Below are 23,192 nucleotides of genomic sequence, written 5' to 3'. Positions count from 1 at the left end.
GACACTAGACTAGATGTTTGGGGCTGCTGGTGAACCATGATGATAATCAGTGACACTAGACTAGATGGTTGGGGCTGCTGGTGAACCATGATGATAATCAGTGACACTAGACTAGATGTTTGGGGCTGCTGGTGAACCATGATGATAATCAGACACTAGACTAGATGGTTGGGGCTGCTGGTGAACCATGATGATAATCAGTGACACTAGACTAGATGTTTGGGGCTGCTGGTGAACCATGATGATAATCAGACACTAGACTAGATGTTTGGGGCTGCTGGTGAACCATGATGATAATCAGTGACACTAGACTAGATGTTTGGGGCTGCTGGTGAACCATGATGATAATCAGTGACACTAGACTAGATGTTTGGGGCTGCTGGTGAACCATGATGTGTCTATAGCTTCTAGGTTTCAATCCAATTGGACCAGCGTACCTGCCAGAGTCTTTATGGTGTCTGTAGCTTCTAGGTTACCATCCAATTGGACCAGCGTACCTGCCAGAGTCTTTATAGCTTCTAGGTTACCATCCAATTGGTCGACAGATTTATATATGAGAATATATAAAAATCTTCATAAAAACAAAATGCCATTTCAGAGTTTCCTTCAGTAGAATTTGGTGCCGGACAACATTTTATTTATTTTTATTTTATTTATCCGTTATTTTACCAGGTAAGTTGACTGAGAACACGTTCTCATTTGCAACAACGACCTGGGGAATAGTTACAGGGGAGAGGAGGGGGATGAATGAGCCAATTGTAAACTGGGGATTATTAGGTGACCGTGATGGTTGAGGGCCAGATTGGGAATTTAGCCAGGACACCGGGGTTAACACCCCTACTCTTACGACAAGTGCCATGGGATCTTTAATGACCTCAGAGAGTCAGGACACCCGTTTAACGTCCCATCCAAAAGACAGCACCCTACACAGAGCAGTGTCCCCAATCACTGCCCTGGGGCATTGGGATCTTTGTTTAGACCAGAGGAAAGAGTGCCTCCTACTGGCCCTCCAACACCACTTCCAGCAGCATCTGGTCTCCCATCCAGGGACTGACCAGGACCAACCCTGCTTAGCTTCAGAAGCAAGCCAGCAGTGGTATGCAGGGTGGTATGCTGCTGGCGTAACATGACAGAGAAGAGAAACTGGACATCCATTCAGATCCAACATGGCGCAGTCAGCACTATCCATAAACAAGGGATATTGACCAAAAACTGGACATCCATTCAGATCCAACATGGCGCAGTCAGCGCTATCCATAAACAAGGGATATTGACCAAAAACTGGACATCCATTCAGATCCAACATGGCGCAGTCAGCGCTATCAATAAACAAGGGATATTGACCAAAAACTGGACATCCATTCAGATCCAACATGGCGCAGTCAGCGCTATCAATAAACAAGGGATATTGACCAAAAACTGGACATCCATTCAGATCCAACATGGCGCAGTCAGCGCTATCAATAAACAAGGGATATTGACCAAATGAGCCACATTTACGTGTCCTTAAAAACAGCCTATAACAAATGACAGAAACACTATTCATTGTGTTTCTATGTGTAGTATATGATAAACTTTATAGCCTGTATTTTTGGGGAATACTTTCCTAAAACAATAATTGTCTCCCTCACGGTTCAGCTGTCAGAGATTTGAGCACTAAATGTATCAGGGCATTGAATGCAAAGGCTTAATTGTCTACTGTATGATATTACCATTTATATATATATATATATATATATATATATATATATATATATATATATATATACACTGCTCAAAAAAATAAAGGGAACACTTAAACAACACAATGTAACTCCAAGTCAATCACACTTCTGTGAAATCAAACTGTCCACTTAGGAAGCAACACTGATTGACAATAAATTTCACATGCTGTTGTGCAAATGGAATAGACAAAAGGTGGAAATTATAGGCAATTAGCAAGACACCCCCAAAAAAGGAGTGATTCTGCAGGTGGTGACCACAGACCACTTCTCAGTTCCTATGCTTCCTGGCTGATGTTTTGGTCACTTTTGAATGCTGGCGGTGCTCTCACTCTAGTGGTAGCATGAGACGGAGTCTACAACCCACACAAGTGGCTCAGGTAGTGCAGTTCATCCAGGATGGCACATCAATGCGAGCTGTGGCAAAAAGGTTTGCTGTGTCTGTCAGCGTAGTGTCCAGAGCATGGAGGCGCTACCAGGAGACAGGCCAGTACATCAGGAGACGTGGAGGAGGCCGTAGGAGGGCAACAACCCAGCAGCAGGACCGCTACCTCCGCCTTTGTGCAAGGAGGTGCACTGCCAGAGCCCTGCAAAATGACCTCCAGCAGGCCACAAATGTGCATGTGTCTGCTCAAACGGTCAGAAACAGACTCCATGAGGGTGGTATGAGGGCCCGACGTCCACAGGTGGGGGTTGTGCTTACAGCCCAACACCGTGCAGGACGTTTGGCATTTGCCAGAGAACACCAAAGGTGTTCCTATTTAAAGGAAGAGAAGCTCAGGCCTACAGTAACTCCAGAGAGATGGAGATATGCCCGTGACAAGCTACGACACCCATATGCATTTCTTTATGTCAGATGGCTACTGCATCTGTTATACAGACATAGACTTACAGAGGGAGAGTAATTCGTCCATTTTCTATCTGACTATTTTGTATAAAGATGAGCATTATATTGTTAGATTCTAGGAGTTACTCTGGTTGGGCTGAAACAGTCTTCCTCGCCTCAAGTTCAACTGTGGGAGTTGGAGCTCCGGGGCACGCTGCCTTCGTATCATAGACCTGCAGTAGCTAACGCTTAGTAATAGACACACCATAACAAACCTTCACAAACGTTTCTAAACTATATTAGAGTAATATCAAAAGTCAAGCCATAGTTTATTATGAAAATACAAGCAGAAGAGCAAATGTAAACAAGAAAAAAAATGTCATAAAAGAAACTCCCGTGCTCCAAAAAAAGGTTGACAACCAGCCCCTATTTTCACCCCCCCCCCCCCCCCCCAGTAAATGTTGATCTGTCCCCTAGTCTGCCTGTGTAGTTTTAGCATACCAACCAGCTGGAAAACATAAGCTGTCACTATATACTCACTTTTTACTCAGTAATAAAGTTGTAAATGACAGATTGTGACTCTGATACTTATTTCCAGCTAAGAGAAGTTAGTGATGTTGAAACCAAACTCATGTCAGTTATGGAAAGGGCTCGGTAATGACCCATCTGACAATAATAGACTGTCAGATTAACACGTTTATATCATTTAATCTGACAATAAAAGGCTGTCAAATTAACACGTTTATATAATTTAATCTGACAATAATAGACTGTCAAATTAACAAATTGATATCATTTAATCTGACAACAATACTCTTTGTCAAATTAACAACTGTATATAACTTAATCTGACAATAGACACTATCAAATTAACAAATATATATAATTTAATCTGACAATAGACACTCTTTGTCAAATTAACAAATGTATATAATGGAATCCATCACAAGGTGGTTGATTTACTCGCAGCTCGTTGGAGCAGAAACTCTCTAAACAGTTGTGATTTCAACTGTAGCTTCATCCTTTCCATGAAGGGAGGATGTTTTGTTCAGTTATTTTCATTCTGTTGTGTGTCTGTATCACACCTGTTTCTGAGAAACCCACCACTTCCTGCCCACACAGAGAGGACGTTTCCATGATGCTCTGCAGCGCTGCAGTGCATCGTGGGTGTCATGGCCTATACACTCAAGTGGAAAAGTTATATCTGACCCAGATATGGTTTATCTGGCTCTGCTCATATTTCCCTCTGAGTCAAAAGGAAGGTTCAGACTACATTCTCAGCAGTTCAACACTTTAAGCTGATGTCTGCAAGTTTAATGGCTGTCTATAAGTTAGAAATGGTCCTTTTTGCAAAACACATTTATGGTCTGGGGGAGCAACAGTGTGGTGATTATCACATAGCTGTATTTCTACCTTATAACAGGAAATTGATGCTCCCGTCGCATAGAAGAGTGGGGGTGGTGTGTGTTAGTGGTTGTTGTGAAACTGAGCCCTGGAGCCTTGCAGCTCTGCAGGGGTGGAGGTAGAGAGAGAGAGAGACAGCCGAGGAGAGGATGTGGTGACGGAGAGAGAACACGCTGAAGTAGGCAGGATGCTGAGAAACAGCCTTCCATCTCACCACAACCTTACCCGACCCACACTGTGCAACACACACCTGCAGCTTTGCAATCTCCCCTCCCCTCCCCTCCTCTCCTCTCCTCTCCTCTCCTCTCCTCTCCTCTCCTCTCCTCTCCTCTCCTCTCCCCTCCCCTCCCCTCCTCTCCTCTCCTCTCCTCTCCTCTCCTCAAACACAACAGTCACAGATGATGTTCCATTTCAACTTGCATAACAAGGCCCAGAGAGCTTTTTGAGTCACATGTTGTCACCGTCACATACACAGCTGTTTGTTCAATCTGTTGTAAAGAAATGACAAGTAGTGTAGTCTCTCTTGTTCAGTGTTTTGCTGTTCATTCTACTTTTCCATGTAGTGTTGTGGAAGAGGTTTCTGAGACTCCTATAGCTCCATCTCTGATGACTGTAATAGTAATGGAACTTGTAGAAGAAGATGGTACCTATAATCACTGACTAAATAGCTAACCTGGGTCCCCGTCTAGATTTAGGCTGGGTCCCAGTCTTGATTTAGCCTGGGTCCCAGTCTTGATTTAGCCTGGGTCCCAGTCTGGATTTAGCCTGGGTCCCAGTCTGGATTTAGCCTGGGTCCCAGTCTGGATTTAGCCTGGGTCCCAGTCTGGATTTAGCCTGGGTCCCAGTCTTGATTTAGCCTGACAATAATAGAAGGCCATTGACAGTGTGTGGAGCTGTGACATTCTGTCTCTTGGTGTATTAATGATGGTGTGGTGCTGTGACATTCTGTCTCTTGGTGTATTAATGATGGTGTGGAGCTGTGACATTCTGTCTCTTGGTGTATTAATGATGGTGTGGAGCTGTGACATTCTGTCTCTTGGTGTATTAATGATGGTGTGGTGCTGTGACATTCTGTCTCTTGGTGTATTAATGATGGTGTGGAGCTGTGACATTCTGTCTCTTGGTGTATTAATGATGGTGTGGTGCTGTGACATTCTGTCTCTTGGTGTATTAATGATGGTGTGGTGCTGTGACATTCTGTCTCTTGGTGTATTAATGATGGTGTGGAGCTGTGACATTCTGTCTCTTGGTGTATTAATGTTTGGTTGTGTTGGTGGGTTTTTGTACAGAACCCTGTCTGATCTGTAATACTGTGGGTTCTGGCAGTACAGTACCAGACAGACCTGAAAGCAGATTGCTCCAGACCCAGTCCATCGTACTCCAGGATCATCCCCTGGTCTATTGACCCTGAACCCATCTACACTGACTGGGTCCACAATCCCTGCTCCTACTGGTGTGAACAGCACTCTAACCCCCTCTACAGCGGTCCAGCGGTACCAGTACAGGTCTGGGGTGCTGTTGTAGAGCAGGTGATTTTAAAAGGAGAGGCCCTGGTCTAGGAGAGAGAGAGAGATGTGTGTGAGCTTTCCACTGATTAAGAAAACACAACAAATATTTCAACGCTTCCTGATCATGATCTGTATCATAAATAGGGCACTCTATTCCCTATAGGCCCTGGTCCGAAATAGGGCACTCTATTCCCTATAGGCCCTGGTCCAAAATAGGGCACTCTATTCCCTATAGGCCCTGGTCCAAAATAGGGCACTCTATTCCCTATAGGCCCTGGTCCGAAATAGGGCACTCTATTCCCTATAGGCCCTGGTCCAAAATAGGGCACTCTATTCCCTATAGGCCCTGGTCCAAAATAGGGCACTATATTCCCTATAGGCCCTGGTCCACTATATTCCCTATAGGTCCTGGTCCAAAATAGGGCACTCTATTCCCTATAGACCCTGGTCCCCTATAGGCCCTGGTCCACTATATTCCCTATAGGTCCTGGTCCACTATATTCCCTATAGGCCCTGGTCCACTATATTCCCTATAGGTCCTGGTCCACTATATTCCCTATAGGTCCTGGTCCACTCCATTCCCTATAGGCCCTGGTCCACTATATTCCCTATAGGCCCTGGTCCACTATATTCCCTATAGGTCCTGGTCCACTATATTCCCTATAGGCCCTGGTCCACTATATTCCCTATAGGCCCTGGTCCACTCCATTCCCTATAGGCCCTGGTCCACTCCATTCCCTATAGGCCCTGGTCCACTATATTCCCTATAGGTCCTGGTCCACTATATTCCCTATAGGCCCTGGTCCACTCCATTCCCTATAGGCCCTGGTCCACTATATTCCCTATAGGCCCTGGTCCACTCCATTCCCTATAGGCCCTGGTCCACTCCATTCCCTATAGGCCCTGGTCCACTATATTCCCTATAGGCCCTGGTCCACTATATTCCCTATAGGCCCTGGTCCACTCCATTCCCTATAGGCCCTGGTCCACTATATTCCCTATAGGCCCTGGTCCACTATATTCCCTATAGGCCCTGGTCCACTATATTCCCTATAGGTCCTGGTCCACTCCATTCCCTATAGGCCCTGGTCCACTCCATTCCCTATAGGCCCTGGTCCACTATATTCCCTATAGGTCCTGGTCCACTATATTCCCTATAGGCCCTGGTCCACTCCATTCCCTATAGGCCCTGGTCCACTATATTCCCTATAGACCCTGGTCCCCTATAGGCCCTGGTCCACTATATTCCCTATAGGTCCTGGTCCACTATATTCCCTATAGGTCCTGGTCCACTCCATTCCCTATAGGCCCTGGTCCACTATATTCCCTATAGGCCCTGGTCCACTATATTCCCTATAGGTCCTGGTCCACTATATTCCCTATAGGCCCTGGTCCACTATATTCCCTATAGGCCCTGGTCCACTATATTCCCTATAGGTCCTGGTCCACTCCATTCCCTATAGGCCCTGGTCCACTATATTCCCTATAGGTCCTGATCCACTATATTCCCTATAGGTCCTGATCCACTATATTCCCTATAGGTCCTGGTCCACTCCATTCCCTATAGGCCCTGGTCCACTATATTCCCTATAGGTCCTGGTCCAAAATAGGGCACTATATTCCCTATAGGTCCTGATCCACTATATTCCCTATAGGTCCTGATCCACTATATTCCCTATAGGCCCTGGTCCACTATATTCCCTATAGGTCCTGATCCACTATATTCCCTATAGGCCCTGGTCCACTATATTCCCTATAGGTCCTGGTCCAAAATAGGGCACTATATTCCCTATAGGTCCTGATCCACTATATTCCCTATAGGTCCTGATCCACTATATTCCCTATAGGCCCTGGTCCACTATATTCCCTATAGGTCCTGGTCCAAAATAGGGCACTATATTCCCTATAGGTCCTGATCCACTATATTCCCTATAGGTCCTGATCCACTATATTCCCTATAGGCCCTGGTCCACTATATTCCCTATAGGTCCTGGTCCACTATATTCCCTATAGGCCCTGGTCCACTATATTCCCTATAGGCCCTGGTCCACTATATTCCCTATAGGTCCTGGTCCACTATATTCCCTATAGGCCCTGGTCCACTCCATTCCCTATAGGCCCTGGTCCACTATATTCCCTATAGGTCCTGGTCCAAAATAGGGCACTCTATTCCCTATAGACCCTGGTCCCCTATAGGCCCTGGTCCACTATATTCCCTATAGGTCCTGGTCCACTATATTCCCTATAGGCCCTGGTCCACTATATTCCCTATAGGTCCTGGTCCACTATATTCCCTATAGGTCCTGGTCCACTCCATTCCCTATAGGCCCTGGTCCACTATATTCCCTATAGGCCCTGGTCCACTATATTCCCTATAGGTCCTGGTCCACTATATTCCCTATAGGCCCTGGTCCACTATATTCCCTATAGGCCCTGGTCCACTCCATTCCCTATAGGCCCTGGTCCACTCCATTCCCTATAGGCCCTGGTCCACTATATTCCCTATAGGTCCTGGTCCACTATATTCCCTATAGGCCCTGGTCCACTCCATTCCCTATAGGCCCTGGTCCACTATATTCCCTATAGGCCCTGGTCCACTCCATTCCCTATAGGCCCTGGTCCACTCCATTCCCTATAGGCCCTGGTCCACTATATTCCCTATAGGCCCTGGTCCACTATATTCCCTATAGGCCCTGGTCCACTCCATTCCCTATAGGCCCTGGTCCACTATATTCCCTATAGGCCCTGGTCCACTATATTCCCTATAGGCCCTGGTCCACTATATTCCCTATAGGTTCTGGTCCACTCCATTCCCTATAGGCCCTGGTCCACTCCATTCCCTATAGGCCCTGGTCCACTATATTCCCTATAGGTCCTGGTCCACTATATTCCCTATAGGCCCTGGTCCACTCCATTCCCTATAGGCCCTGGTCCACTATATTCCCTATAGACCCTGGTCCCCTATAGGCCCTGGTCCACTATATTCCCTATAGGTCCTGGTCCACTATATTCCCTATAGGTCCTGGTCCACTCCATTCCCTATAGGCCCTGGTCCACTATATTCCCTATAGGCCCTGGTCCACTATATTCCCTATAGGTCCTGGTCCACTATATTCCCTATAGGCCCTGGTCCACTATATTCCCTATAGGTCCTGGTCCACTCCATTCCCTATAGGCCCTGGTCCACTATATTCCCTATAGGTCCTGATCCACTATATTCCCTATAGGTCCTGATCCACTATATTCCCTATAGGTCCTGGTCCACTCCATTCCCTATAGGCCCTGGTCCACTATATTCCCTATAGGTCCTGGTCCAAAATAGGGCACTATATTCCCTATAGGTCCTGATCCACTATATTCCCTATAGGTCCTGATCCACTATATTCCCTATAGGCCCTGGTCCACTATATTCCCTATAGGTCCTGATCCACTATATTCCCTATAGGCCCTGGTCCACTATATTCCCTATAGGTCCTGGTCCAAAATAGGGCACTATATTCCCTATAGGTCCTGATCCACTATATTCCCTATAGGTCCTGATCCACTATATTCCCTATAGGCCCTGGTCCACTATATTCCCTATAGGTCCTGGTCCAAAATAGGGCACTATATTCCCTATAGGTCCTGATCCACTATATTCCCTATAGGTCCTGATCCACTATATTCCCTATAGGCCCTGGTCCACTATATTCCCTATAGGTCCTGGTCCACTATATTCCCTATAGGCCCTGGTCCACTATATTCCCTATAGGCCCTGGTCCACTATATTCCCTATAGGTCCTGGTCCACTATATTCCCTATAGGCCCTGGTCCACTCCATTCCCTATAGGCCCTGGTCCACTATATTCCCTATAGACCCTGGTCCCCTATAGGCCCTGGTCCACTATATTCCATATAGGTCCTGGTCCACTATATTCCCTATAGGTCCTGGTCCACTCCATTCCCTATAGGCCCTGGTCCACTATATTCCCTATAGGCCCTGGTCCACTATATTCCCTATAGGCCCTGGTCCACTATATTCCCTATAGGCCCTGGTCCACTATATTCCCTATAGGCCCTGGTCCACTATATTCCCTATAGGCCCTGGTCCACTATATTCCCTATAGGTCCTGGTCCACTCCATTCCCTATAGGCCCTGGTCCACTATATTCCCTATAGGCCCTGGTCCACTATATTCCCTATAGGTCCTGGTCCACTATATTCCCTATAGGTCCTGATCCACTATATTCCCTATATTCCCTATAGGTCCTGGTCCAAAATAGGGCACTATATTCCCTATAGGTCCTGATCCACTATATTCCCTATAGGTCCTGATCCACTATATTCCCTATAGGCCCTGGTCCACTATATTCCCTATAGGTCCTGGTCCAAAATAGGGCACTATATTCCCTATAGGTCCTGATCCACTATATTCCCTATAGGTCCTGATCCACTATATTCCCTATAGGCCCTGGTCCAAAATAGGGCACTATATTCCCTATAGGTCCTGGTCCAAAATAGGGCACTATATTCCCTATAGGCCCTGGTCCAAAATAGAGCACTCTATTCCCTATAGGTCCTGGTCCAAAATAGGGCACTATATTCCCTATAGGCCCTGGTCCAAAATAGAGCACTCTATTCCCTATAGGCCCTGGTCCAAAATAGGGCACTATATTCCCTATAGGCCCTGGTCCAAAATAGGGCACTCTATTCCCTATAGGCCCTGGTCCAAAATAGGGCACTATATTCCTTATAGGTCCTGGTCCAAAATAGGGCACTATATTCCCTATAGGTCCTGGTCCACTATAAAGGGAATATGGTGCCCTTTGGGATGCAGACTAATACTTTAAAACTTCACATTTAGGATCATTATCACCCTTACGGATTAGTGTTATGTTCTCTAATGGAAGGTTAAACTAGACTAGTGTTATAGTAGAGATGTCTGGGGGCCCTGAGGAGAGATTACTACCAGTTAACTAATGGAGGGTTTAACTAGACTAGTGTTATAGTAGAGATGTCTGGGGGCCCCGAGGAGAGATTACAACCAGTTAACTAATGGAGGGTTAAACTAGACTAGTGGTATAGTATATAGATGTCTGGGGGCCCCGAGGAGAGATTACAACCAGTTAACTAATGGAGGGTTAAACTAGACTAGTGGTATAGTATATAGATGTCTGGGGGCCCCGAGGAGAGATTACAACCAGTTAACTAATGGAGGGTTAAACTAGACTAGTGGTATAGTATATAGACGTCTGGGGTCCCTGAGGAGAGATTACAACCAGTGATTTAATGGAGGGTGAAACTTACACTTCCATTGAAGCATCGGGAGGAAGAGAAGAGTGGGCGACTTCATGACTGGTTCCTGAACAAATGATTTGAGTGGAAAATACAGGTGTCACCACATTCTAAAACCCCATCTCCAAGTCACACTGAGGTGGGTGTTCACACTGTCTCAGGTTTAGCCTGACCTCTAGTGGTTATGAGTGGTACTACAGCAGTCTCCGGTTTAGTATGACCTCTAGTGGTTATGAGTGGTACTACACCAGTCAGGTTTAGTATGATCTCTAGTGGTTATGAGTGGTAGTACACCAGTCTCAGGTTTAGCCCGACCTCTAGTGGTTATGAATGGTAGTACACTGTCTCAGGTTTAGTATGTCCTCTAGTGGTTATGAGTGGTAGTACACCAGTCCCAGGTTTAGCCTGACCTCTAGTGGTTATGAGTGGTACTACACCAGTCTCAGGTTTAGCATGTCCTCTAGTGGTTATGAGTGGTAGTACCACCAGTCTTCAGGTTTAGCATGTCCTCTAGTGGTTATGAGTGGTAGTACCACCAGTCTTCAGGTTTAGCATGTCCTCTAGTGGTTATGAGTGGTAGTACACCAGTCTCAGGTTTAGCCTGACCTCTAGTGGTTATGAGTGGTATTACACCAGTCTCAGGTTTAGCCTGACCTCTAGTGGTTATGAGTGGTATTACACCAGTCTCAGGTTTAGCCTGACCTCTAGTGGTTATGAGTGGTAGTACACCAGTCTCAGGTTTAGTATGTCCTCTAGTGGTTATGAGTTGTACTACACCAGTCTCCGGTTTAGCCTGACCTCTAGTGGTTATGAGTGGTAGTACACCAGTCTCAGGTTTAGCATGTCCTCTAGTGGTTATGAGTGGTACTACACCAGTCTCAGGTTTAGCCTGTCCTCTAGTGGTTATGAGTGGTAGTACACCAGTATCAGGTTTAGCATGTCCTCTAGTGGTTATGAGTGGTACGGCCTATTTGCTTACTGCCAATGTGTCCTAGAAGAATATTGAATTATTTGGGAAGATATCAATTGCACACTCCAAGCATGCCCTCTCCTCGGCTCCTTCTCAAAACCCATTGGATGAGAAAGCCAGAGTTCCTTCCCCTCCGACCTTCTCCTCCAACGGGTTTTGAGAAGGAGACGTGGAGAGGGGATGCGAGGAGTATGCAATTAAGATCTTCCCTTTGTACTCTCTTCCTCAGTTTGAGGTCATGTGACTTCCTCATCACTGACTGCCAGGGATCCCTCCAGTTGGAACCTGAGTGACAGAGTTAAATCATGTTGGCTCTGCCTCTTAACACCGCCCAAGCAACATACAGTATCAGTCAAAAGTTTTTGAAGACATCAAAACTATGAAATAACACATGAAATCATGTAGTAACCAAAATAATTGTTAAAACAAATCCAAATATATTTTATATTTTAATATCTTCAAAGTAGCCACCCTTTGCCTTGACAGCTTTGCACACTCTTGGCATTCTCTCAACCAGCTTCTTGAGGTAGTCACCTGGAATACATTTCAATTAACAGGTGTGTCTTGTTAAAAGTTCATTTGTGGAATTTCTTAATGCTTTTGAGCCAATCAGTTGTGTTGTGACAAGGTAGGGGTGGGTATACAGATCATAGCCCTATTTGGTAAAAGACCAAGTCCATATTTTGGCAAGAACATCTCAAATAAGCAAAGAGAAACGACAGTCCATCATTACTTTAAGACATGAGGGTCAGTCAATACGGAACATTTCAAGAACTTTGAACGTTTCTTCAAGTGCAGTCGCAAAAACCTCAAGCGCTATGATGAAACTGGCTCTCATGAGGACCGCCACAGGAAAGGAAGACCCAGAGTTACCTCTGCTGCAGACGATAAGTTCATTAGTTACCAGCCTCAGAAATTGCAGCCCAAATAAATGCTTCACAGAGTTCAAGTAACAGACACATCTCAACATCAACTGTTCAGAGGAGACTATGTGAATCAGGCCTTCAGTCAAATTGCTGCAAAGAAAACACTACTAAAGGACACCAATAAGAAGAAGAGACTTGCTTAGGCCAAGAAACACGAGCAATGGACATTAGACCGGTGGAAATTTGTCCTTTGGTCTGGAGTCCAAATTTGAGATTTTTGGTTCCAACCGCCGTGTCTTTGTGAGACGCGGTGTGGGTGAACGGATGATCTCTGCATGTGTATTTCCCACCGTGAAGCATGGAGGAGGAGGTGTGATGGTGTGGGGGTGCTTTGCTGGTGACACTGTCTGTGATTTATTTAGAATTCAAAGGCACACTTAACCAGCATGGCCACCACAGCATTCTGCAGCGATACGCCATCCCATCTGGTTTGCGCCAAGTTGGACTATCATTTGTTTTTCCACAGAACAATGACCCAAAACACACCTCCAGGCTGTGCAAGGGCTATTTGACCAAGAAGGAGAGTGATGGAGTGCTGCATCAGATGACCTGGCCTCCACAATCACCCGCCCTCAACCCAATTGAGATGGTTTGGGAAGAGTCTGACCGCAGAATGAAGGTAAGCAGCCAAAAAGTGCTCAGCATATGTAAACTCCTTCAAGACCGTTGGAAAAACATTCCAGGTGAAGCTGGTTGAGATAATGCCAAGTGTGCAAAAATCTAAAACATAAAATATATTTTGATTTGTTCAACACTTTTTTGGTTACTACATGATTCCATATGTGTTATTTCATAGTTTTGATGTTTTCACTATTATTCTACATTGTACAAAATTGTACAAATAAAGAAAAACCCTTTAATGAGTAGATGTGTCCAAACTATTGACTGGTAGTGTATTCCACGTAACACACATTCTGATTCCTTCTCCTCACCGACGGTTGACTGTTCACTGATTTTAAATGCAAAAAAACAACAATTATTTACAAATATAAAAACATTTCAGCTGATTGTTATAAAGCCAAATGGTGGTTAATCTTTTCTTGGAATAAATAAACATATTTTCTCTCTCTCTCCCACTCACTCCTCTAACCCAAAAACGATCCTTTCTCACTCCTACTATCCTTAGCGGAAAACAGAAAACGAAATAATTGCATCCAGTTCTGACATCACATTTCCACATGTTCAAATTTTAAGATAAATTGCACACTTCATTTTTAAAAAATTAAAAAATAAAAAATAAAAAGCTTCTTTCATTTTATCATTAGATCAGTGGAGCAAATTCTCCACCAGACAACACCAAGGAGAGTACAGAGCCTTCAGAAAGTATTCACACACCTTGATTTTCCCCCACAATTTGTTGTTACAGCCTTAATTTAAAATGGATTCAATTGAGATTTTGTGCCATTGATCTACATACAATATCCCATAATGTCAAAGTGGATATTTTTTTGTTGATTTTTTAAATTTTAATTAATGAATTTAAAAGTTGTCTTGAATCAATATGTCTTCAACCCCTTTGAAATGGCAAGCCAAAATAAGTTCAAAAATCGCATAATAAGTTGCATGGACTAATTCTGTGTTCAATAAAATTGTTTACATGATTTTTTAAATGGCTACCTCAACTCTGTACCCCACACAAACAATAATATGTAAGGTCCCTCAATCGAGTAGTGAATTTCAAGCAAAGACTCAACCACAAAGACCAGGGAGGTTTTTCAAACGATGGGTAGATGTGTAAAAATAAAAACAGCAGACATTGAATATCCCTTTGAGCATGGTGAAGTTATTAATTACAGTGTGGATGGTGTATCAATACACCCAGTCACTACAAAGATACAGGTGTCCTTCCTAACTCAGTTGCCGGAGAGGAAGGAAACCGCTCAGGGATTTCCCCATGAGAGCCAATGGTGACTTTAAAACAGTTACAGAGTTTAACTTCTCTAGGATAGGGGGCAGCATTTTCACGTTTGGATGAAAAGCATACCCAAATTCAACTGACAGCTACTCATCCCCAGAAGATAAGATATGCATATTGTTAGTAGATTCGGATAGAAAACACTCTGAAGTTTCTAAAACGGTTTGAATCATGTCTGTGAGTATAACAGAACTTATTTAGCAGGCGAAACCCCGAGGACAAACCATTCCGAATTTTCCTTTTTTTGAGGTCAGATCCTTTACAATGGATTTTCATTGGGAATACAGATTTCTAATGGACCTTCTTGCAGTTCCTACCGCTTCCACTGGATGTCAACAGTCTTCAGAAATTAGTTGAGGGTTTTTCTTTTGTGTAATGAAGAAGTACGGCCATTTTGAATCAAAGTCACTTGAAGTGTCCTGTTAGATAGAGACGCATCTCTATCGTAACAGTTTGTTGAGTTTGAGGGCTGACAGTTGTCACCCACTTCCCTTGAAAAATAGTTTGCCCTACAGCCAATTCTGTCGAATCAAAAGAATTTGCAAAAAACAATCAGATTTCGACAGAAATATGGCTGAGACGCAAAGAAAGTTCAAGGAGAGGGGGTACAAAAATTATCAGATTAATATTGCCATTGAGAAAATTCAAAACAAAACGAGACATGACCTTTTTCAAGGGCAGTCTCGCAAAAATACGCATTCTTGCATTCTAACTACCCGCTATTCAAAGCGCTCTGAACAAATTAAGGGAATCGTTCACAAACATTGGCACATTCTAAAATCCGATGATAGTCTCGGTAATGTGTTTTTGGACCTTCCCTTGGTCGTATTTTCGCGGGGCAGAAATCTCAGAGACCAATTGGTACACTCTGATTTACCATCCCAAGATATTCCTGAACAACGTCTATTTGCGCTCCAACTGGAAGGAAACTACAAGTGTAATGGCTGTGCTCAATGCAATGGCACTTATAAATGTAGATCCTTCAAACACCCACAAACAGGGAAATCGATCCCAATCAAAGGTGTTATTACGTGCTCCACTAAGGCAGTTATTTATCTTATAACTTGTCCTTGTGGTAAAAATTATGTGGGTAAAACAAAGCGCGAATTAAAAGTACGTATCTCAGAGCATCGTAGCACCATTAGGTGCAAAAACTTGACTTACCCAGTTGCGGCTCACTTTTTGGAGGCAGGCCACTCGATTTCGTCTCTGCGTTATATTGGCATCGAACATGTCACCCTCCCTAGGAGAGGGGGTGACCTTGATAATTTATTGTTAAAACGAGAGGCTGCCTGGATCTTTAACTTAAAGACCCTTGCGCCCTTCGGTCTCAACGTAGACTTTGATCTGAAGCCATTCCTGTGATTATTGTGACTTTGCCATTGTTTGTAAGCTTGTGTAGTCTAAAATGAATATGATCGTATGCTATCCATTTGTTTTTTGTATGCTGCTCTTTGTATGCCATTTTAATATTTGAGAATTAACCAATGATATTAGGCCACTCTTGGCCATGATTACAGACACCTGTGTGTCTTTTGACACTATATAAACGAGTCATCCTGCAGTGTCTGTGATTGTACCCTGATGAAGACAGCTTGCCTGTCGAAACGTTGGTAAATTAAATATTTTTGCATCTGAGCACCTAGAGTGTGCGGCTCTCCTTTATTTTCTAGTTTTCTACTCCGCTAGCCAGCACCTCGCCTAAATAGGTGTTCTACTCCGCTAGCCAGCACCTCGCCTAAATAGGTGTGCGTTTCTTTTTCTTCTAGATTGAGACGCGTAACCAGAAAGCATGCTACAGATTGTTTTAATCCTGTATTGAACACAGATCATCCCGTCTTAAATTTTATCGATTATTAACGTTAAAAAATACCTAAAGATGTATTACAAAAGTAGTTTTACCTGTAAACTTTGCCAAAACATGTCACTTTTGAGATATTTTGTAGCCACGTTTGAGCAAAGTTGGAACCGGTGTTTTTCTGGATCAAACGCGCCAAATAAATGGACATTTTGGATATATATCGACGGAATTAATCGAACAAAAGGACCATTTGTGATGTTTATGGAACATATTGGAGTGCAAACAACAGAAGCTCGTCAAAGGCATGAATTATATTTTTTATTCTGCGTTTTGTGTCGCGCCTGCAGCGTTGAAATATGCTTATCTCTCTTTGTTTACAATGGTGCTAACTCAGATAATAGCATCGTTTGCTTTCGCCCGAAAAGCCTATTTGAATTCTGACATGTTGGCTGGATTCACAACCAGTGTAGCTTTAATTTGGTATCTTTCATGTGTGATTTAATGAAAGTCTGATTTTTATAGTAATTTTTATAGTAATTAATTTGAATTTGGCGCTCTGCATTTTCTCTGGCTTTTTGCCAAGTGAGACAGTAGCGTCCCGCCTAAACTCAGATTTTTGGATATAAATATGAACTTTACCGAACAAAACATACATGTATTGTGTAACATGAAGTCCTATGAGTGTCATCTGATGAAGATCATCAAAGGTTAGTGATTAATTTCTTCTCTATTTCTGCTTTTTGTTACTCCTCTCTTTGGCTGGAAAAATGGCTGTGTTTTTCTGTGGCTATGTACTGACCTAACAATCTTTTGGTGTGCTTTCGCCGTAAATCCTTTTTGAAATCAGACATGTTGGCTGGATTCACAACAAGTGTAGCTTTAATTTGGTGTCTTCCATGTGTGATTTCATGAAAGTTTGATTTTTATAGTAATATATTTGAATTTGGCGCTCTGCATTTTTACTGGCTTTTGGCCAAGTGGGACGTTAGCGTCCCACATATCCTAGAGAAGTTAACGACTGTGATAGGAGAAAACTGAGGATGGATCAACAACATTGTAGTTACTCCACAATACTAACCTAAATGACAAGAGTGAAAAGAAGGAAGCCTGTACAGAATAAAAATATTCCTTAACACACATCCTGTTTGCGACAAGGCACTTAAGTAAGACTGCAAAAATGTGTCAAAGAAATTTACTTTTTGTCCTGACTACAAAGCATTATGTTTGGGGAAAATCCAACACAGCCTTGCCAATGACAAGCATACCCATAACATGATGCAGGCACTGCCATGCATGAAAATATGAAGAGTGGTACTCAATGTGGGAGTTTTTTTTTGGGATAAAAATAAACGGAATAGAGCTAAGCGCAGGCAAAATCCTAGAGGAAAACCTGGTTCAGTCTGCTTTCCAACAGACACTGGGAGACAAATTAACCTTTCAGCAGGACAATAACCTAAAACACAATGCCAAATCTACACTGGAGTTGCTTACCAAGATGACATTGAATGTTCCTGAGTGGCCTAGTTACAGTTTTGACTTAAATTGGCTTGAAAATCTATGGCAAGACTTGAAAACGGGTGTCTAGCAATAATCAACAATCAACTTGACAGCTTGATTTTTTTTTTTAAAGAATAATGTCAAAATATTGTACAATCGAGGTGTGAAAAGCTCTTAAGAAACTTACCCAGAAAGACACAGCTGTATATCGCCGCCAAAAGGTGTTTCTAACATGTATTGACTCAGGGAAGTCTATACTTATTTAAAAGAGATCTTTTGGGGGGAGCGGTAGAGGAGGGTTGGGGCAAAGAAGGGGGTTGTGGGGGATAGAGGGGGGTTGGGGCAAAGAAGAGGGTTGTGGGGGATAGAGGGGGGTTGGGGCAAAGAAGGGGGTTGTGGGGGATAGAGGGGGGTTGGGGACTGGTAATAGGCCCATGCTCATAGGCTCAACACCCTAGTGAGTGAGAGGTGTCCGTGTGATCAGTCAAGAGAAATAAAGAGACTTGACGCCCGGAGGAAAAACTGTCCCTGACAGCAGTAGTACTGTTGTAGTACTAGATAGTAGTACTAGATAGTAGTACTGTAGTACTAGATAGTAGTACTGTAGTCCTAGATAGTAGTACTGTAGTACTAGATAGTAGTACTGTAGTCCTAGATAGTAGTACTGTAGTACTAGATAGTAGTACTAGATAGTAGTACTGTAGTCCTAGATAGTAGTACTGTAGTACTAGATAGTAGTACTGTAGTCCTAGATAGTAGTACTGTAGTCCTAGATAGTAGTACTAGATAGTAGTACTGTAGTCCTAGATAGTAGTACTAGATAGTAGTACTGTAGTACTAGATAGTAGTACTGTAGTCCTAGATAGTAGTACTGTAGTCCTAGATAGTAGTACTAGATAGTAGTACTGTAGTCCTAGATAGTAGTACTGTAGTCCTAGTCTTCATTTCCCCAGACCAATCTTCTTGGCCTCTGTTTCGTAGATCAACAGCCTCCACATTTTAACTATGAACACTTCTGCCTCCTCGTCCAGAACCTGCAGGTCCAATACATCAGTTAGTGGTCTCGTCTCTTAATACCTGTTATGTCTAGACTACTGCACTGTTGACGAGAACAAAACTTAGATTGATAACTAACTCAAATGTAGGCTTACATTTAATAACACATGGAACCGTAAAAACTGGTTAAGCCTATAAGATTGTTCCTACGACCATGTTTTAAAATCATTATTTAACTCACCATGGCAACATCATCCAAGATCCCCTGCGGTGTGCCGTGTGACATCACCTGAGGAGACAACAAGCTGTTAAACCCCCGTGGAAGACCAGAACACTCACAAAGCCTACTGCAGGGAATACATGACAGCCAGAGACAATGGGTCCTCAATACCTTTTGACTGTCTCTGGGAATACATGACAGCCAGAGACAATGGGTCCTCAATACCTTTTGACTGTCTCTGGGAATACATGACAGCCAGAGACAATGGGTCCTCAATACCTTTTGTCTGCCTCTGGGAATACATGACAGCCAGAGACAATGGGTCCTCAATACCTTTTGACTGTCTCTGGGAATACATGACAGCCAGAGACAATGGGTCCTCAATACCTTTTGTCTGCCTCTGGGAATACATGACAGCCAGAGACAATGGGTCCTCAATACCTTTTGTCTGCCTCTGGGAATACATGACAGCCAGAGACAATGGGTCCTCAATACCTTTTGTCTGCCTCTGGGAATACATGACAGCCAGAGACAATGGGTCCTCAATACCTTTTGTCTGCCTCTGGGAATACATGACAGCCAGAGACAATGGGTCCTCAATACCTTTTGTCTGCCTCTGGGAATACATGACAGCCAGAGACAATGGGTCCTCAATACCTTTTGTCTGCCTCTGGGAATACATGACAGCCAGAAACAATGGGTCCTCAATACCTTTTGTCTGCCTCTGGGAATACATGACAGCCAGAGACAATGGGTCCTCAATACCTTTTGTCTGCCTCTGGGAATACATGACAGCCAGAGACAATGGGTCCTCAATACCTTTTGACAGTCTCTGGGAATACATGACAGCCAGAGACAATGGGTCCTCAATACCTTTTGACTGTCTCTGGGAATACGTCACAGCCAGAGACAATGGGTCCTCAATACCTTTTGACTGTTTCCGGGAATACGTCACAGCCAGAGACAATGGGTCCTCAATACCTTTTGACTGTCTCCGGGAATACGTCATAGCCAGAGACAATGGGTCCTCAATACCTTTTGACAGTCTCTGGGAATACGTCACAGCCAGAGACAATGGGTCCTCAATACCTTTTGACTGCCTCTGGGAATACGTCACAGCCAGAGACAATGGGTCCTCAATACCTTTTGACTGTTTCTGGGAATACGTCACAGCCAGAGACAATGGGTCCTCAATACCTCCGACCGTGTCCCGTCACTAACCTCCGACCGTGTCCCGTCACTAACCTCCGACCGTGTCCCGTCACTAACCTCCGACCGTGTCCCGTCACTAACCTCCGACCGTGTCCCGTCACTACCTCCGACCGTGTCCCGTCACTAACCTCCGACCGTGGCCCGTCACTAACCTCCGACCGTGGCCCGTCACTAACCTCCGACCGTGGCCCGTCACTAACCTCCGACCGTGGCCCGTCACTAACCTCCGACCGTGGCCCGTCACTAACCTCCGACCGTGGCCCGTCACTAACCTCCGACCGTGGCCCGTCACTACCTCCGACCGTGGCCCGTCACTAACCTCCGACCGTGGCCCGTCACTAACCTCCGACCGTGGCCCGTCACTAACCTCCGACCGTGTCCCGTCACTAACCTCCGACCGTGTCCCGTCACTAACCTCCGACCGTGTCCCGTCACTACCTCCGACCGTGTCCCGTCACTAACCTCCGACCGTGGCCCGTCACTAACCTCCGACCGTGGCCCGTCACTAACCTCCGACCGTGGCCCGTCACTAACCTCCGACCGTGGCCCGTCACTAACCTCCGACCGTGGCCCGTCACTAACCTCCGACCGTGGCCCGTCACTAACCTCCGACCGTGGCCCGTCACTACCTCCGACCGTGGCCCGTCACTAACCTCCGACCGTGGCCCGTCACTAACCTCCGACCGTGGCCCGTCACTAACCTCCGACCGTGGCCCGTCACTACCTCCGACTGTGGCCCGTCACTAACCTCCGACTGTGGCCCGTCACTAACCTCCGACTGTGGCCCGTCACTACCTCCGACTGTGTCCCGTCACTACCTCCGACTGTGTCCCGTCACTACCTCCGACTGTGTCCCGTCACTACCTCCGACTGTGTCCCGTCACTACCTCCGACTGTGTCCCGTCACTAACCTCCGACTGTGTCCCGTCACTACCTCCGACTGTGTCCCGTCACTACCTCCGACTGTGTCCCGTCACTACCTCCGACTGTGTCCCGTCACTACCTCCGACTGTGTCCCGTCACTAACCTCCGACTGTGTCCCGTCACTACCTCCGACTGTGTCCCGTCACTACCTCCGACTGTGTCCCGTCACTACCTCCGACTGTGTCCCGTCACTAACCTCCGACTGTGTCCCGTCACTAACCTCCGACTGTGTCCCGTCACTACCTCCGACTGTGTCCCGTCACTACCTCCGACTGTGTCCCGTCACTACCTCCGACTGTGTCCCGTCACTAACCTCCGACTGTGTCCTGTCACTACCTCCGACTGTGTCCTGTCACTACCTCCGACTGTGTCCCGTCACTAACCTCCGACTGTGTCCTGTCACTACCTCCGACTGTGTCCCGTCACTAACCTCCGACTGTGTCCCGTCACTACCTCCGACTGTGTCCCGTCACTACCTCCGACTGTGTCCCGTCACTAACCTCCGACTGTGTCCCGTCACTAACCTCCGACTGTGTCCCGTCACTACCTCCGACTACCTCCATGGCCAATGTGAAGAATATAATACTACAGTGGAAACATAGATACATGTTTATGACACGTCTTACAATGTATTATAACTGCAAGCTTGAATGCAATGTATTATAGCTTTAAGGTAAAGCAGTAGTCCCAGTCTTACAATGTATTATAGCTTTAAGGTAAAGGAGTAGTCCCAGTCTTACAATGTATTATAGCTTTAAGGTAAAGGAGTAGTCCCAGTCTTACAATGTATTATAGCTTTAAGGTAAAGGAGTAGTCCCAGTCTTACAATGTATTATAGCTTTAAGGTAAAGGAGTAGTCCCAGTCTTACAATGTATTATAGCTTTAAGGTAAAGGAGTAGTTCACCCCACACCCCCCAAAATGACATTTTAGTACCATTGACAAACATACACTGAGTGTACAAAACATTAAGAACACCTGCTCTTTTCATTACATGGACTGACCAGGTGAATCCAGGTGAAAGCTATGATCCCTTACTGATGTCACTTGTTAAATCCACTTCAATCAGTGTAGATGAAGGGGAGGAGACTGGTGGTTAAAGAAGGATTTTTAAGCCTTGAGACAATAGAGACATGGATTGTGTCTGTGTGCCATTCAGAGGGTGAATGGGCAAGACAAAATATTGATGTGCCTTTGAACGGGGTTTGGTAGTAGGTGCCCGGGCGCACCGGTTTGTGACAAGAACTGCAACGCTGCTGGGTTTTTCCACCCTCAACAGTTTCCTGTGTGTATCAAGAATGGTCCACCCACCCAAAGGACATCCAGCCAACATGAGCCAGCATTTCTGTGGAACGCTTTCGACACCTTGTGGAGTCCATGCCCCGACGTCAGGTGTTCCTAATGTTTTGTACACTCAGTGGTATAGGTACATTGGATTTGTGCCAATAAATGCTAAAAACGTAAAAGTGTTTGAAAACAGTGACCAGGTAAAACTAAACAAACGCATCGGGGTTGCAGTCATACCTTGTCTATAAACTTCTAACAAGGAAACCAAAAGTCATCCTTCCTCAGAAAAATCAATTCTCTCTCTCCCCACGCAATCAGTTTCTAACTAACCTTAGAACAGACAAAGTCGACTAGCGTAGCTTCCTCCTCTCCGATGTACTCGATAATCTTCTTGTTGATCCAGGGCCTGATACGACGCTCCATCAGAGTCTGAGACGGGAAGGACAAAAGGTTTCAGACATATGCGGTGACGTAACAGAGAATTTGCTAGTTCTTCCACATCGCTTTTAAATTTCCAGTCGATCAAATGTGTCAAGAGTAGATTTATGTTATCCACAAGAGGACCAGAACCCATTGGACTTGTTCGTGTGTGAACCCTGCAGGATATTTGAACCACTCCTTAACGCTGCAACCGTCACGTTATTACCAACTGACCCACACCAGAGCTCTGGGGCCGACCTGCCTCGTCATCATCATCGTCATCATCAGGGTA

At 45.0% G+C, this 23,192-nt stretch overlaps 1 protein-coding gene across 2 annotated transcripts in view; it reads right to left on the bottom strand.

The window, feature by feature from the left end:
• Positions 1–18,685: 18,685 nt before the first annotated feature.
• The window catches only part of LOC120023170 (RNA-binding protein 25-like), a 41,912-nt gene continuing 37,405 nt past the window's right edge, over positions 18,686–23,192 (bottom strand). For both annotated transcript variants that reach the window (XM_038967185.1, XM_038967186.1), the window contains exons 16-18: positions 22,811–22,909; positions 19,080–19,127; positions 18,686–18,876 (exon numbers count right to left, since the gene is read on the bottom strand). In XM_038967185.1, coding sequence (XP_038823113.1) covers positions 18,784–18,876; positions 19,080–19,127; positions 22,811–22,909 — 240 coding nt within the window. In that variant the 3' untranslated portion in view covers positions 18,686–18,783. The remainder of the gene's footprint in view (positions 18,877–19,079; positions 19,128–22,810; positions 22,910–23,192) is intronic.

Source organism: Salvelinus namaycush, chromosome 28 (assembly GCF_016432855.1).
Source record: "Salvelinus namaycush isolate Seneca chromosome 28, SaNama_1.0, whole genome shotgun sequence".
In the NCBI taxonomy this organism is placed as follows: Eukaryota; Metazoa; Chordata; class Actinopteri; order Salmoniformes; family Salmonidae; genus Salvelinus; species Salvelinus namaycush.
The sequence above is the reverse complement of the archived record's forward strand: the minus strand, read 5'-3'. Positions and strand labels throughout refer to the sequence as shown.